The sequence below is a fragment of the Heloderma suspectum genome, chromosome 1 (assembly GCF_057233095.1).
Source record: "Heloderma suspectum isolate Gila_16-S chromosome 1, 16-S_ref, whole genome shotgun sequence".
In the NCBI taxonomy this organism is placed as follows: domain Eukaryota; kingdom Metazoa; phylum Chordata; class Lepidosauria; order Squamata; family Helodermatidae; genus Heloderma; species Heloderma suspectum.
Window position 1 is genome coordinate 127,290,592 of NC_139458.1, and position 15,678 is coordinate 127,306,269.

General features: G+C 41.0%; 1 protein-coding gene across 4 annotated transcripts in view; it reads right to left on the reverse strand.

The window, feature by feature from the left end:
- Positions 1-15,678, reverse strand: part of AP2A2 (adaptor related protein complex 2 subunit alpha 2) — an 82,658-nt gene that overhangs the window by 18,171 nt on the left and 48,809 nt on the right. For 2 of the 4 annotated variants that reach the window (XM_084856391.1, XM_084856371.1), the window contains exons 8-14: positions 13,775-13,922; positions 11,022-11,190; positions 9,019-9,156; positions 7,202-7,384; positions 2,939-3,036; positions 1,171-1,402; positions 769-942 (exon numbers count right to left, since the gene is read on the reverse strand). In XM_084856391.1, coding sequence (XP_084712517.1) covers positions 769-942; positions 1,171-1,402; positions 2,939-3,036; positions 7,202-7,384; positions 9,019-9,156; positions 11,022-11,190; positions 13,775-13,922 — 1,142 coding nt within the window. Of the gene's footprint in view, positions 1-768; positions 943-1,170; positions 1,403-2,938; positions 3,037-7,201; positions 7,385-9,018; positions 9,157-11,021; positions 11,191-13,774; positions 13,926-15,678 lie in introns of all 4 variants that reach the window. The other 2 variants (XM_084856381.1, XM_084856362.1) reach the window with 1 other exon arrangement.

A 15,678-nucleotide genomic window follows, 5' to 3' on the forward strand; every position in this document is an offset into this window, starting at 1 on the left:
TCTCAGTACCCCTGTAGGCCTCTTTTGAATGGACACTCACACACCCTTCTCACATTTTGATTTTAGTCTCAGAGAGACTGGCAGGAGGACCTGTGACTGAAATAGTCCCGTATCATATCTACATTAAGTTGACATAGAGCCATTTTTAGGCTGGGAATAAGATTTGCACAGTGTGTGTGTGTACACAAAAACACAAAGTTCACTTGTATCAAAGTTAATTAAGTAAAAATAGCTAACATCTATACAAAAAATTATTTAAATCTAAAGTGCCTCGGTTAAGAATTTCCTTAAGGTAAATTGATAGTACATCCTTGATTTGCACTGAAGTCTATCCAAATTTGCTTTTTCTTAAATAAAAAAGGACATTTTATAACTATGAGGCCATTTGAAAACACATGCAAAAGCATCAAGGAAAAATGTAAAATTATTACAGGGCTCTTTTTGGAACAGCTTGAAACTACAACAGGAAGAGAGTTAAAGTTTGTGAAATACTCAATACTTTGTCTTAATTTTTTTTCTAATATATCACTTTTCAAGTATAAATAACCTCTCATAGCAGTTTTACAAAAATATTAATACGAAGTGACATTAATAAAAATCCATACAATTAAAAACAAAGGCAGAAAGAAAAGCCAGATAAAAGGATCAGATTACTGGCAAGATAGCAATAAGTTTCCACTAGCGTATATGCACGGACACACACTCCCGCTCCCTTATAAACTACCTAGATTGCAGAACAGGCATTGCAAGCTGATCAAAAAAACGTACCGCAGTGCTGGCATTTACAAGGGTAGCTTCAGTGCTGCCATTCATATCAGAATTTCTCTCCTTTTTCGTCTCTTCCAAATCAGTGACGGTGTTGGGGCCTTTTTTCTTCTTGAGCTTGGCCAGAATGGAAGACTCCCTCTCTGGAAATGGAGGCATTTCTTCTAGCACTGTTGCCTTATGGGGGAAACAAGCCATAGGAGAGTATTTGGGGGAGGTAGGAAACACACCACAATTTCATAAAGTGTAATGCCAGCATAGGCTCAAGTCTCCTATTTGCTGCGTTCTGAAATATATTGACCACAAAACCAACACTTAAATGAACAACTATGGCTCCAGTAAAAAAAAAAAAAAAAGGTTCACAGCCGCAAAGTATTAACTTCATATTCAACTACACATACATACCAAGATATCTGTACTTGCAATTGTACTGAGCCGTAAGTACTCAACAGCTCTCTGCTGTAGCTCAACGTCGGCATTTTTTAGCTGACTATCACTGCGCAGTACATCTTGAATGGTAGTTTTTATCTCAGGAAATAAATTCACAAACTTGATGTAAGTAGACAGAAGCAGCGCCCTAGTTGGGACGCTACACAGATGGAACTTTGAGTGTAGTAGGTTGAATTGGATCAGAGGACTGAGAGAGAAAAAACACAGAAGCAAGATTAGAACTTGGTAAGTTCACAATGTTTTGTTTGATGGGGGTGGAGGAGTTCAGAATTAAAATCCCAAGTTTTTTCTTTCTTTCTTTACATGAATTTATATATATATCCATAGCAATGAATACATATGAAATACATTTATATGAAAATCCAACTTCCTAGCAATTATACATGGGTTTTGACAAAAGCGGTCCAGATATCCAAATAAGTATCCATTTGAAGGCGGTGTCTATATGCCACCCATTCAAATATTGAAAGCATTATAAGGTCCTCAGTTCCACTGCATTATAGGCAGTGGGAATTATCCTTCCAGCGTTGTAATATCAGTGCCGATGATGAGTTCTTGTCATCTTTGATCCTGCATGCCAGCTGTGGCTGATTGGCAGTATTGCAATTGCGGCATTTGTTAGTATCTAGGTTTGGCCCGGCCGCTTTCACAGCATCAGAATGTCTAACATTATTGGAAGCACTTATTGAGGCTGGTCAGTCAAAGAGAGCCACGATCCATGTCTATAAATACTTGTTATTGGTGAATAAGTAGGGTTTTAAAACAGGAATGGAATACTGAATTTGATTGTCCCATTTTGTCTAATCAATGGATCACCATTTTGGCATTCATATCTGTGGATCTCAGGCTGCATCTTATTCAGCAAAAACGTTTGTTTCATGTCTATTGGACACTGCAATGACTCTTAAATGAGGGATTGTCTAATTCGACTAACTGCTGGCAGTGCAATACAGCTAATGCTTCTTTTAAACATATGTTTTGGCAATGTCTAGTAGTTGTTTCTTTTTGGGAGGTTATTACATGGATAAATTTTGTACCAGAACAGACTTTAATATTCATTGATGTATATGGTCTTTTAAATTACTTACCTGCTTCGTGGAAATTAACAAATGGTCAGCGTAAATGGATTCTCCTGCCCTTTTGACAGCTGAAAAACTGATATTACAATAATAAAATCCCAAATTGAAGTTTTGCAGTCATGAAATTTCTGCTGCCGTGGATTTTAGGATTCTATTTTATTCAGCTGCAACATTCAGTGTTACTTCAAGCGCAGGGATAGATAATTTGAAGCCCATGTGCCAGATCAAGCGCTGTCCTCAGTTTCATGTGACCTCCTGACTATGTTTAGTGCTATGCTGACAAGTTCTTCATCAGCCATGTCAGTCAAGGGGTGGATATCCAGAACAGCTGACTCAAGGTTCCCCACCACCACCACCACCACCACTTGCATGGAGAAGCACACTAGTGAGATGGGCAGAGCCAAAGCTGCCAATGAGCACAACTGAAAAACCAAGAAGTGTATTCACACATTTATGTGTGCAGGATATGGACAGAGTATATGTGGAATGTCTACAGAAGTATGTGCAAGTGAGTATGCTTGTTGAGTGTGAGAGAATAAGTACGTATTGTTTTTGTAATAGGCCACAAACCAAATTAAAATTGGCTGTGCAGCTACTATGCAAGAAAGAGATTTCCTTACCCCTCTTCAAGTGAGTGGTCTTACCTAGATCTTGGATCCCCAGCAATGAGATTTCCAAACTCTCCCAAGATGTAGCCACCTACTTTTACCAAGTTCTCATGGCAGGCAGGTGCTTGAAGAGCCTATTGAGAAAGACATTTGGCGCCCATCAAAGAGTTGCTAGAACAAATAAGTGTGCACACAAAAACAGTGTTGATGAAGATTAATGATTTTCTATTTTGGTGTACTGGTTGCCAGCTCATTTCCAGATGCAATTCGAAGTGTTGGTGATTACCTTTAAAGATCACAAAGAAGAGAAACAAGTTCTCAGGATGCAAGATTAAATTTAGTATAAGAAGCCCAACTCATTTTGGCCTTTTTTCTTATTTTAGGCCTTTTTCAGGGGGTAAAGAAAAAAGTCTGCAGTCACCAGTAGTTTGACACAGGAGACAATCTTTTGCTGAAAAAATTCTGCAGACTTTTTTCTTTACCCCCTGAAGAAGGCCTAAAATAAAAAAAAAAAGCGGAATCGCGTTGGTCTTATAGTAAATTCAGTCTTGCATCCTGAGAACTTATTTCTCTTCTTTGTGATCTACTTTGGATGCTCACCTCCTTCTGTTTTCTTGATTACCTTTAAAGCCCTAAGTGGCCTGGGTCCAAGATACATGAGGGTCCATCTTCTCCCATACCAGCCTGCCTACATGTTAAGATCAAGTGGAGATGTCCCATCTAAGACAGAAGCGCGGCTGGTTGGGACAAGAGAGAGGGCCTTCTCAGCACCAATACAGTGGAACACCTTGTGCTATGAAGCTTGAGTGGCCCCACTCTGGTGGTCTTCTAATAGCAAGTGAAGGCTCTTTTTATTGCATCATGCTTTTAGCCTGCCAGCTAGATAATGTTTTGTCTGCTGGGCCTGCCTTTGTGTTTTGCTTGATATTACCGTTTCATTGTGATACGTGATTCTAGTCATTGTAAGACTTCTTGAGTAATGCTTGAGTATTAGGAAGCTGGAGTAACATCCTGAGTAAATGGCACCCCATCGTAGCAGTTTGTAGAAGGCACAACAGTTGCCTCAAAAAAGGAATAATGAGTTTTATGGATGACAGTAACACTCGCCACAAACGTTGTGGGTATAAAACAAGCTATTTTGAACAAGCAACATTACCAGAAAACAGCAGGACAGAAGGAGAGGAACTGGTGTACTAGAAATTCATGCTGCCAGAACATTGCTACTGGAAAGGACCTGTGCACCAACATGATTGCTGTCAATTCAGGATGTAATATCCATATTGGCCAATGACCATTTCAGGGCTGTTGTCTTGCCCAGATGGCACTTCTTTGCTTTTTGTTCTCGTCAAGATTAACTAGTTATCTCACATGAGTTTTGTATTTGGAACTGATCCACATTCTGCAGGTGCATGATAAAACCTGTTTTGAGAGAGCTTTCTACATGAAGTATGCTAGTTCTAACACAGTGAGATAAGCCTGCTTAGCTGCTAACAATTAATCTTCCACCTGTCCCCCTAATCCATTGTGGTGTGACAGTGCAAGCAAAAAGATGTTTTTGAGGTGGAAATTATTTATTCCTCTTCACTGAGGATAAATAAGGAAACATTACAGTGGTGATTTTAACTGGAGAAAAGTTGAGCATTTTACAGGACCACCTAATTTACTTTATGTTGCATTGCTCTGCTATGGTTGGTTTTGGTTTTTGAATGATGAGTGGCTAATAAGCATCTAAATAATTTTATTTTGAGGCTTGTCTTCTCCTCCTTTCTGAATCCTTTCTTTGTACAATATTCTTTCCAGCCAAAATCTCTCCTTGTGGGGTCCATTTCTTTTATTATTAACTCTTAAAATGTTTCAGTTTTTATGCATGTTGTGATCTCTTATGGGCTCTGTCCAAAAAGTAGGATACAGATCTAAAAATAAACAGTAGCACTTCAACACACTGGACAGAAAAAAAACCCCAAACAGGGCTACTAGTGTTTGTGCTCCTTGTACATATGTTGCATGCTAGCAGTTCATAACACAGAGTCGGCCTTGTTTTTCCTCCCGAAGTGGAGAAGTTGTTTTTACGTTTAAACCATGCTTACACTCTTGGGGCAGGGGGGAAGGGGTGTGTGTGTGTGTGTGTGTGTGTGCGTGTAGAATGGCATATACTGTTCTCAAGTTCAAAAATATTGTGCCCAGATATACTTCAAGATGCTCTGAATAACACCAACGATCATAGAAGCATTGGTATGGAAGAGATCAAAAGGTCATTGAATTCAGATATACAACATCTCATCCTACTGAGCTATCTGCATATGAGCCACGTTTGTGCACGCACTCACACATATCCTGTCAGTCCATACTTGTGCCATAAGTACAGAGCAGGAATAAGGTAGCGTGCTGATACAAAGTGGCAAGATACTCAGATGAATGAGCTGAACTGCATAAATGTAGTATGGTCCTATGGACAAGCGCCCACTAATGTCCTTGCTGCCGCATTCTGGACCAAGTGAAGTTTCCAAAGACTATTCAAAAGGTAGCCCCATGTAAAACGTATTGGATTACCGCAATCTAAATGTAATTAAGACTTGCGTTGCTGTAGCCAGATCTGACTGCCTCAGGAACAAGTGCAGATGGCACACCAGTCTAAACTGTGCAAAGGCAACCCCATCCAAAACAAGCTGAAGCCTTATTCTAGAATCCATCCCCTTTGTGACCAGGTGCGTCTCCATCTTCTCTTGATTATGCTTCCATTTACTGGGCTTCATCCAACCAATTACTACCTCTAAGCACCAATTCAGAACATCAACGTCTTACTTAATATTAAATGAAAAGGAGAGTTTATTGATGACAGACTCCAGGACCCTTTCTCCAAGGAGCTCCATGCAGATGTTAAACATGAGGGACAGAATTGATTGTTGAGGGGCACCAAGTGACAACTGCCAATACATCGAGTAGGAGTTCCCCAGCATCACGTTCTCAAAGCATACACCAAGAAAGGACCAAAGCCATTGTAAGATAAGCCCATCCCCTCCAGGCAATACAGAAAGATAACACAATTGACAGTATCAGACACTACTGAGAGGTCCAGCAGAACCATTAAGGATAAAGTCCCCCTGTCCATTCCAGGTGTGGATAGTCTACCAAGGTAACCAAAACTATCTCAGTCCAAAAATTTGGCCTGAAGCTGGATTGGTCTAGATAAACTATTTTATACAAGCATCTCTGCAGCTATAATGCCACCACATGTTAACGAACCTTGTTAAAAAAAAAAATGGCAAGTTTGAGACTGGTTGGTAATTATCTAATACAGTGGGATCCAGAGATGGTTTCTCCAACAGAGGTCTTACAACAGCCATATTAAGGCTGGATGGTAATATACCAAGGAGGCATTTACCACTCTTCATACCCACTCAATCAGACCTCCTCTGGCTGCCTTAATCAGCCAGGAAGGGCAAGGATGAAAAGAACAGGGGCAGATGTCACACTCCCAAGGGTTTACATTCTTAGGCTGTACGAACTGAAACATATCCATTACAACAGGACAACCAAGTGCCAAAGGTACATTACTAGGATCTGCTACTGCCATGGCATCTAAGTCAGGGCAGATGCAAGCAACTTTATCTGCAGCACATCTAGCAAACCTGTCACAGCAAGCAACTGAGACCTCTTCCTCAACTTGGTCCTTGATGCAACAGATCTTTTACTACCCAAAATAGCTCTGCTGGATGACTCTGCAGATGTAACAATGACAGAAAAGTACAATTGCTTTGCCACCATTATTGCTACAGCATAAGCTTTAATATAGGTTCTCGCCTGTGTCCAGCTGGATTCACCCCAAGTATTCCTCTATCATCATTCTAGTTGTTCAACCTGTTGCTTCATAGCCCAAGCTCTCTAGAAAACCAGAGTCTAAGTCCCATTTCAAAATTTAGAACAATCTGATGTTGACTTTATTGATGACTTTATTGAGACAAGGATTTCTCCATATAATTAATACAGCGAAACCACCACCACTACCTGCGGGCTACTGACATTAACAGAAGGGACAAGGAAAAGTTACAGAACAAATCATATAATATTATCAGGCACATTAAAAAAAAATATCCAATGACAGAACCGTTAAGATGTCATAAGCACATATGAGAAGATGAGGAAATACAATCAATTGTTAATAAAGGACAATGTCAAAGAGGTCAAAGATCCAAAGAGAGAGGTCAAAGATCCAACTAGACCAGAATTATTCTTTACCATTTAGTTTTTATTCCTGAGTTACATTGTAGAAAAGACTCTCAAACAATGATAGTGTCTTACCTCAAAGACGGTCTTTGCTGCATATCCTTGCACATCATCTCTGTTAATAACTATCTGAATGACTCTATACCACACTTCTTCACTGACGTAGTCTCCCGCAATTCGGATCAAATTCAAGATTGTATCCACATACCAGGTGTAGTCTACTGCATATTTCTCAGCTAGAATTGCAACCTTCAGTACCTGAGCAAACACAAGTAACACTAACTTGTAGGTAACCTCATTCGTACAATGGATTTCCATAACATATAATATCCATCCATTCAGAAAAAATAAAGCAAAATTGAAGTTTCTGCATATTCTGTTTAACCAAGGCTAGCTACTTTAAGCAAGAGTTCTCTTTAGTACAGTTAGGGATGTTGGAGGAATCTGACTGGGAGGTGGAGCTCAACTAACTTTCATTGGCTCGGCCCCCCAGACTCTGTTCTGTCTTCTGCTAGCTGGCCTGACTGGTGGAATTTCCATAAATAACTTTTTTTTGCTTAAAAAAATTTGCACACATTATGGCTGTAATTGCACGAATGTGCATAATTTGTACAAATCACAGCCGTAGTTTGCACAAAATTGCTCAATTTACAGCTGAAATTTGTGCAAATTATGCAAATCTGTGGTCACAATTTGTGCAAATCTCTACCTGTGCCACTTATGACCAAGACAAAAAAAAAATGCGTTAAAAGTCTCTGGAACTCGGGGAAACGGTGTGGCTTGGCTTGCAAAAATAAGCTGAGTCAGGAATGTCATGGAAGTCTACTGAGCCCCAAAAGGCCAGATTTCCCAGCAACAGATATCTCTACATACAGTTGCCCAGTTCGCATGACTACTCATGCGTTGTTTGAACCATGGGCAGTCATGAATGAGCAGGAGTGAGCGAATGTGCTGACAACCACTTGCCCCCTCCTGCTGAGCTAAAAAACCCAAGCATGATCCCTGGATTGTTGATTGTGATGTCCAAATCCGGAATTTGAGGTTGTTGGGGGAAAGACAACCCAGAGGTGTAATGCAGGAACAAATCATGGGTTCCACCTCTAGGTTGTCTCTCCCCCAAGAACCCACAATTCTGAATTCATAAGTCACAATCAACAACCCAGGAACAGGGCCCCCCTGGCTTGTTTAGCTTCGCTCAGCTGCAGTGGGAGTGATTGAGTGACAAAAAACAGCACACTTGCTTCTGCTTCGCTCACAATCCACAGTTTGGAGAGGGGGGGAAACTGGGTTGTTGTGACGTGTGAACAGCACAAATTAGTTCCCTGAACTAATAAAAGAGGGCTAAACACATTATAATTTTAGGAATATCTTAAGTAAATGCAAAGTATGTTTTGCTGTGACCACTTCTAACATAACTCAGAGATGCTGGTGTCATCTTTTTTTGAAGAGTAAGCAAAGAAAATTGAGGTTTTTTGTTTTGTACCCCCCCCAAAAAATGTCTACAGAGAATTAGTACTAGCCACTTTAATACAAAGTAATGATTGGCATAACTCTGGAACCCAGATTTTCCCCTCTATGACCATTTCTAAATAACCTATGCAATTTAGCTACTCCATCAAATAGCTTCAGTTAAGAGCCAAAGCACACTCTTTCAAAGCCCCCAAAGGTAACAATACCCAAATTCCCAAGCTTTACTTTATTTGAATACTGTAGGTGCCACAGAAATTAACAGAGAAATTACAAGCTATTCAAGTTAGCACTTGTGTATAGGAGTCACATGAAATCTCACATATAATGTTTAGCTTGGAAAAAGTACATGAAGCCTTGTACTCTCAGACTTGGAGCTCTACTGAATTGCTAAGGCAACTCAGATTGTTAATTGTTAAACTTACAATTTCTTCTCTAATTGAATAATCAGCAGTTTCCAAATAATTCAGCATCTCAGCTACAATTTGCTGGGCATTGCTTCGGTCACACATGGCATACAGGAGATCTACCGCTCTCTGTCGTACACTTACATCTCTCTCCGTCTACAAACAACAACATCACAATTATAAGGGTCAGCCCTAGGCAGAGGTTGGGGGACACATGGACACACAAGACATTTACTATTGCAGTGACCGCTCTAAGATACTGAGAACTAAGGCCTAATTTACATCCAGAATCAGTACTAGGCAGGCTTGTTTTGAAGACAAGAATTCTAAGCAATGTATAGCATCAAAAAGCTATTGAACATCAGTTTCACAAAGTGGGTCAAAGGCAGGAATGGAATTGTAAGTGGAGTTAAAGTGTCATGTTGGGATGGGTGAATAAGCAATGTTTGAAATCACCACAATTCTCTGAACGCTGGCTCGCCCCTCTTCTCATGCCCGATTCCCGTTCATGATTGCTGCTCGCTCTGTGCAAATGGGGAAATTGCGCAAATCAAGCAGTGATTGAACATGACCTTTTCCCCAAATTGCACAAATTTCCTCCACAGACAAAAGTGGGGCTTATTCTGTTGATGGAGGAAAATTTGAGCAAATCAAACAGGGAAAACTGTGCAAATAGAACACGAGCAAATGTTGGGCAATTTATGAACCTTTCTGGAAGGCACATGATCATGCTTGGAGTTTCGAACATGTTTGCATGCTTTGTGAGGAAAAACAAAATTGTTATACATTCCTAGTTCCATGACAATGTACCATGAAAGTGGGGGTGGGATCATGTAACAAAGCATAGGGTCCTTTCCCAAGCTGACTGGAAAGTATTCTGGACTAGACTGGAGTGCACTGGTGTAACCAATAGCACATGAACTGTGGGAAGGAGGGGACAAGGAAGGAACAGAGATCCAGATATAACAAAAAGTGGGAACAGATGAAGGAGGGGAGAGCCATCGAGTACTCTCTGTTCCACTGCCTAATGAACACCTGTGCCCTCCCAGGATTGTTGTTCATCAACAGTTAAAATCTGGCCTAGCTCTACCCCTGGGGTCCTCTACCCACTGCCTGTGAGCACACTGGCACCCCCAGACATCTTTCTCAGTACCCATGAGGCCCCCTACACCAGCTGAAAAAAAAAATTTAAAAAATCAAAACACATACACACGAACTTTGTTTTACCTCAGGTGGCAAAGGTAAGAGAAGTGCAGATCCCAGTCTTCCACCATCTTTGTATCCACAGAATACCTGTGAGCTCAAGAATGTTTTTAAAAAGTAACAGTGGCAGGTGGCTGGAGGCCTGCATTCTCTTTGCAGCACACCCAGGTTCCTAGAGTTTTTAAAAAAGGGAAAAAAGAGACAACAGTGACACCTGATAATGGGGGGGGGTGCGTGTGTGCATGCGCGCATGGAGGACAGTGGTAGACCAAGCCTGGGGGGAAGGTGGAGAAAGGAGGAATGTGAGAGAAAGAGTTGGATGGCAAAAAGAAAGAAGGAGGTGCCATCTGTGAGATGGGTTTCTATTGGAAAATAAAACTGTGGGGTCAAATGAGTGGTTATGGGGCTTATACACCAACTCTGCCCTGAATCCAGATTCTTGGGCAAGTTACCTGTCTTTTGGTATCACCAGTTTGCCTTCTGTGAAGTAAGGTTTTTTGTGACTGGCCACATACTCCATAGCAGCCATTTTGTGAATGCCCCCCCCCCCCCCGCCAGCCATGTTATTTCTGTGCCAATGTCATTTTTTCAAAATTGTCATTGGAAGCTCTTTAAAGTGTGTGTGTGTGTGTGTGTGTACACATCATACATTCATACACACATTCTCTCTAAAGACTTTCCAATGAAAAGACCATTCCATAGCCTTGTTGTTTGAATAAAATGTGAGTGACTAGCTTCTTTGCCTTCTAGGAACAGCAAATACAGATTAATGAATGTAAGAATCCAGATTTCAGATAATACACAGAACCAATAGTTACCTTCAATGCATTGATAACTGTTTCTATGTGTGTTTTCACGGCCTCATGTGAAAACTCAGAGCTGGCAAGTGTGCACATGCTTTCCAACGCTAGGTAACGAAGATTAGTTTCCCGGTGCTGCAAGAACTGGCCTAGCTGATTACAGGCACGAACAAGCAGGTTTGGCTCACTAGGCAGAAAAGAGAGCGTGGAAAGGTAAAAAGACAAAACTACTTGGGGGTGGGGGGAGTGTACTGAAGAGCATTAATAAGAGTGAGTATCAAGAGGTTTCTTCACCAGACGAGCTTTAAAATTGCAGCTAATGCCTTCTGGAGGGTTAGTAATCACACAGCTACGTACTTCAGAAAGTAATTAAAATATATTTAAGAAGCTGAAAGCTTAATCAGCAGCTTTGCAAGACAGCATTTCATAAGGGCTAGGATCCAGCATGGGCTGGTAACGCAAAGGTGGTCACAGGTACAGTTCCTATATTATAGGAAAGTCATGGTTACCACCCCTACAGTGCTCCCTCAACATAAGGTTGTAATATTTGGAAGGGCTGATCAAAGAGGTTACTGCCAGAAGTGTGTCATCCTCCCTCCAGGGGAGTTCAGACTTCACTGCAGGAAGTAACTCTCCCACATGATATATGTTCCTAGACCAGCATGGGAAGTAACCACTGCGGACCAGCAGCCATGCGACTCTAGTAATGTAAGAGCTAGGCCAGAGCTATATGAATAACAGCCTGCAAGTGAGAACCAGATGTATATAATATTGCATAGATTTTAACCAAGAAAAACCATTTAACACATGCCTGTAATTTCTTATAAAATTACAAGGTGTTCTCAACTGTTCTCTTCCAGTAACAGCAAGGAGTTACTGGAAGAGATGTTTAAAAACAAAGACAAGTCATGGCCAAGGTCAAAGATTTATGTCCTCTCAGAGCCATAAAGAGATTAAAACAAAAAATGAATTATTTTCTTTAAAAAAATAAACAGCATTTTTTTAAAGAGGCAAGGTACACTTTGGTTCCTAAGGAGTGGAAAGAAAACAATATAATCTACATCACTGAATATAATCTATATCACTACATCACATCGTTTCGGTAAACTTGGTTATTGTCAAATATCTATGATTGGATTTTACTATAGTCATTTACAACCCAACCGAAGAAACGGACAGAGAAAGTAAAAGGCACCAAGATGTGCAAAATACAACTGAGCTGGTTTAAACGCTGATCAAGTAAGAGCAGTAGTCTTATTCTCATTTTTTGCAATGCCATTCATGCCAGTGACAGGTTATCAGTTAAAAATGCACTGCACTTTGATGTCACAAACCAGCAAATTATCTCTATTCACTCTTGGTCCAGAAGCATCGTAGAGCTTTTACACTGGCATGCTTTAATTCCCTCCCCTCAGCTGTCCTGGAGGGCAGATTTTGTAAAATTCCTTATCACGAATACAAGTGCCCCTGTGACTCAGGAGAGATCAAAACAGTGATCTATGTTCTCCTGTACTGTCTTTTTTATTGTGACATTCGTAAAACTTTTATCGATCCCATTTTATCTGAATTGCCAGGATGCTCGGATGCATTTTATGTCTTTTTATTTCTTTCTGACAAAAAGGCAGCCACTACTCTTATTGCTGCCAACTTTTTCACAGCAGCAAGTAAAATCCATCAAGAATTCACCCAAACTATCCAATGTTTAGAACTCTTCTGAAATGTTTAGAACTTTTATAATGTTTTGGCTTCATATACATATTGCCCTATTTCTTGTCTTTGGTCAATGTATTTTATGTTGACTATGGAGTTACTTTGGTCATTGGACCATAATAAAGAGTGATTTGATTTGATCAGATAAAAATAAAATTATGGCAAGTTGGCCTAGCAACATGGCCCTCAGCATGAGTGTTTTATAAGTGTATCTCTGTGGCTGGATAGTTTAGGTTAAAATAATAGGCTTAAGGCAGGGGTAGGCAACTTGTGGCCCTCCAGATGTCTCAAACTCCCCATCATTCCCCACTACTGACTATGCCAAAACATCTGGAGGGCCACAAGATGCCCACCCCTGGATTAAGGGCTAAACTAGGAGGAGATTGCAGCAGCCCTGTGTGCCAAACCAGGGCGCCACCAGCCCCTATAAGGTGGTAGTGCAGAGAGGAGGTGTGAAGTGCACCGTGGGAGCACCGAGACAAATCCATCACTCCACCCCAAACACTCCATTTCTCTTGGTGGAGCTGCAAGATGGAATGCAGCCTCAACAGGGAAAAAAACCCTGCTTAAAGTGCCTCCACCCCCTCTGCATGTTAGACTTTAAATCACCCATCCATCCCCACTGCTTTATGGAAATCAGCAGGACTTGGGTGGGATCCTGCCATTATCATGTTTGATTTTGCTGAGTGACACTCAGTTACAAGTTTTCATATTGTCCTAAAATGAATTGTAGATATTTTTGAATATCTATTTCTCCCACTCCTTCCCTTGCAAAAGGACTTCAGTAATACATTTACCAAGTGCTACTCCCTGAAAGATACTGCAATATGCAACTCCAGAACAAAGAGGGCTCCTGTAATCATCAGTGTTTATTTTTCACACAGGGCTAGCTCAAACATTGGCAGAATGATTGCACTTAATTATATATACTGTACCATCTTTAAAGAACAGAAGTACACAAACTTGCTGCATACTCTCAAAAAGTACATTTTGTACAATATAATGGATGCTCAAGTCTCAAAGTGTTACTGCCAGCCATGCATTATGGATGGTAGACTTACCTGTCATGGTGGATAATTAAACTAATTGCTTCAAACAGCACTGCATTCTTTGCGTTGGAATGCTGCACTTTCTTGGATTTGGGAGGTTCTTGAGCTTTGTTAAGAACAGTTTCCAGACACTCTGTGAGACGACCTCTTGCCGAAGGGTCTTCTGGGCGAAAGGGAATGGTTAGGCAAACTCACTGGGCAATTTTGACAGCCGTTACTATTAAACTATAAGTTGCCCACTAAATGGCAGTTTCTCCAGTTTGAAAAAAAAACCCAGCAACCCTGCCTATAGCACCAGCATGTTTGTTCTCCAAACTCAGTTGCTGTTTTCCCCTCAATCACCTTAAAAGATTAGAAACAGCCTAGTATGGAAGACCAAGTATCAAAATTTCAACCAAAGACCACTTAGGGGCTTAATGAGTTATCAGAATAAGACGTTTCAGTTCTCTGGCTATACTTTAGATAAAACAATTCAGAATAAGACTATACTACTACTTTATATGTTTATCCCCTCTTCCTTTGGAAAGCTCAGTGCTGCTTTTATGGAGCTTCGAATAGCTTCCCATCTAGGCACTGATCAAGGTCACACATGCTTAGCTTAAACATGCTATACAGCATCAATTACAATTAAATCTGAGATATATCAGAACTTTGACAAATTCATTTCAGAGTGACAATTTGGTGAAAACACTTTGTGGAATGTGGAATGGTCATCGTGCTGATCTGGACCTGGGAGGGAATCCCACACCCTAGTCCACAGGATAAGATGTCCACTCCTATAGCATAATACTCCACAAGGCAGTGGCCCGATTTGCACGTAACGAGAAGTCACCATGGGTGAATTTCCCTGTGGGGCTTGTTGTTGCAGCAGCAGCAGCAATTTTGAATATTTGGGGGTGCAGCAGAGGTGCGCCACAGCTTCTCATTGTATGCAAATCTGGCAAGGGTGCGTTGTTGGGGTGGTTGACAAGCCACACGCAACCCTAAAACAGCCCATGGATTCTGGGTGGCTAATCAACCACCCCAACAATCCATCCTCATCAGGTTCACATGTAACAAGAAGCTGTGGCAGCAGGGGCTGCAACCCACCATGACTAATAAGCCTTGGTGGGCTGCAGTGATTGTGCAAACCAGGTCAGCATGGGCAAGGCAAAGCAGACAGCGGCAGAGTCTAATCCTTCCAGTCTGCTTCCTAGGACCGAGCAAGTAGTGGGCAAGGATTCTGGAACACTGGGGCAGAATGAACGTTGTTAAGTCTATCATGCTTAACAGAATAATCCAGTTAGCTCCATATGTGCATCATCTACATGCAAATTCTTTCCAAACTGGAGCCTGCTTTTCTTCTTCTGTACTTCAGATAAAAATGGTTTCAAAACTGTTTGATGATTAATTTGTCAAGACAAACAGGCAAAGTTAAATTTAACACAGGGAAACAACCCTCCACTAATGAGTACAGTCGCACTTCGATGGAATGTGACCTCATCCAAATTTTAACAGCACCTCTTTAGGCAGTCTGTTCCAGTATAGAATAGTGTGTACCATAAGAAAGTTTTTCCTAATGTTTAGCTGAAATCTGCTTCCCTGTAACTGACACCCATTGGTTCTAGTCCTGCCTTCTAGAGCAACAGAGGATATATCTGTTCCGCCTTTTGTGTGGCAGCCCTTGAGATATTTGAAGACTAGTGCCATGTCTCCCCTTATTTTTCTTTTCTCCAGGCTAAAACATACCCAGCTTTTTCAACTATTTCTCATAGGTCTTTATTTCTAGAGGCCTCACCATCCTGGCCACCCTCTTCTAGACATGCTCCACTTGGTCAATCTCCTTCTAAAATTTGATGCCAAGAACTGGTTTGTGTCATCTGCACATTTGATGAGAATGCCCTCTTCGACCTTGTCCAAATCATTTAGAAGAATTC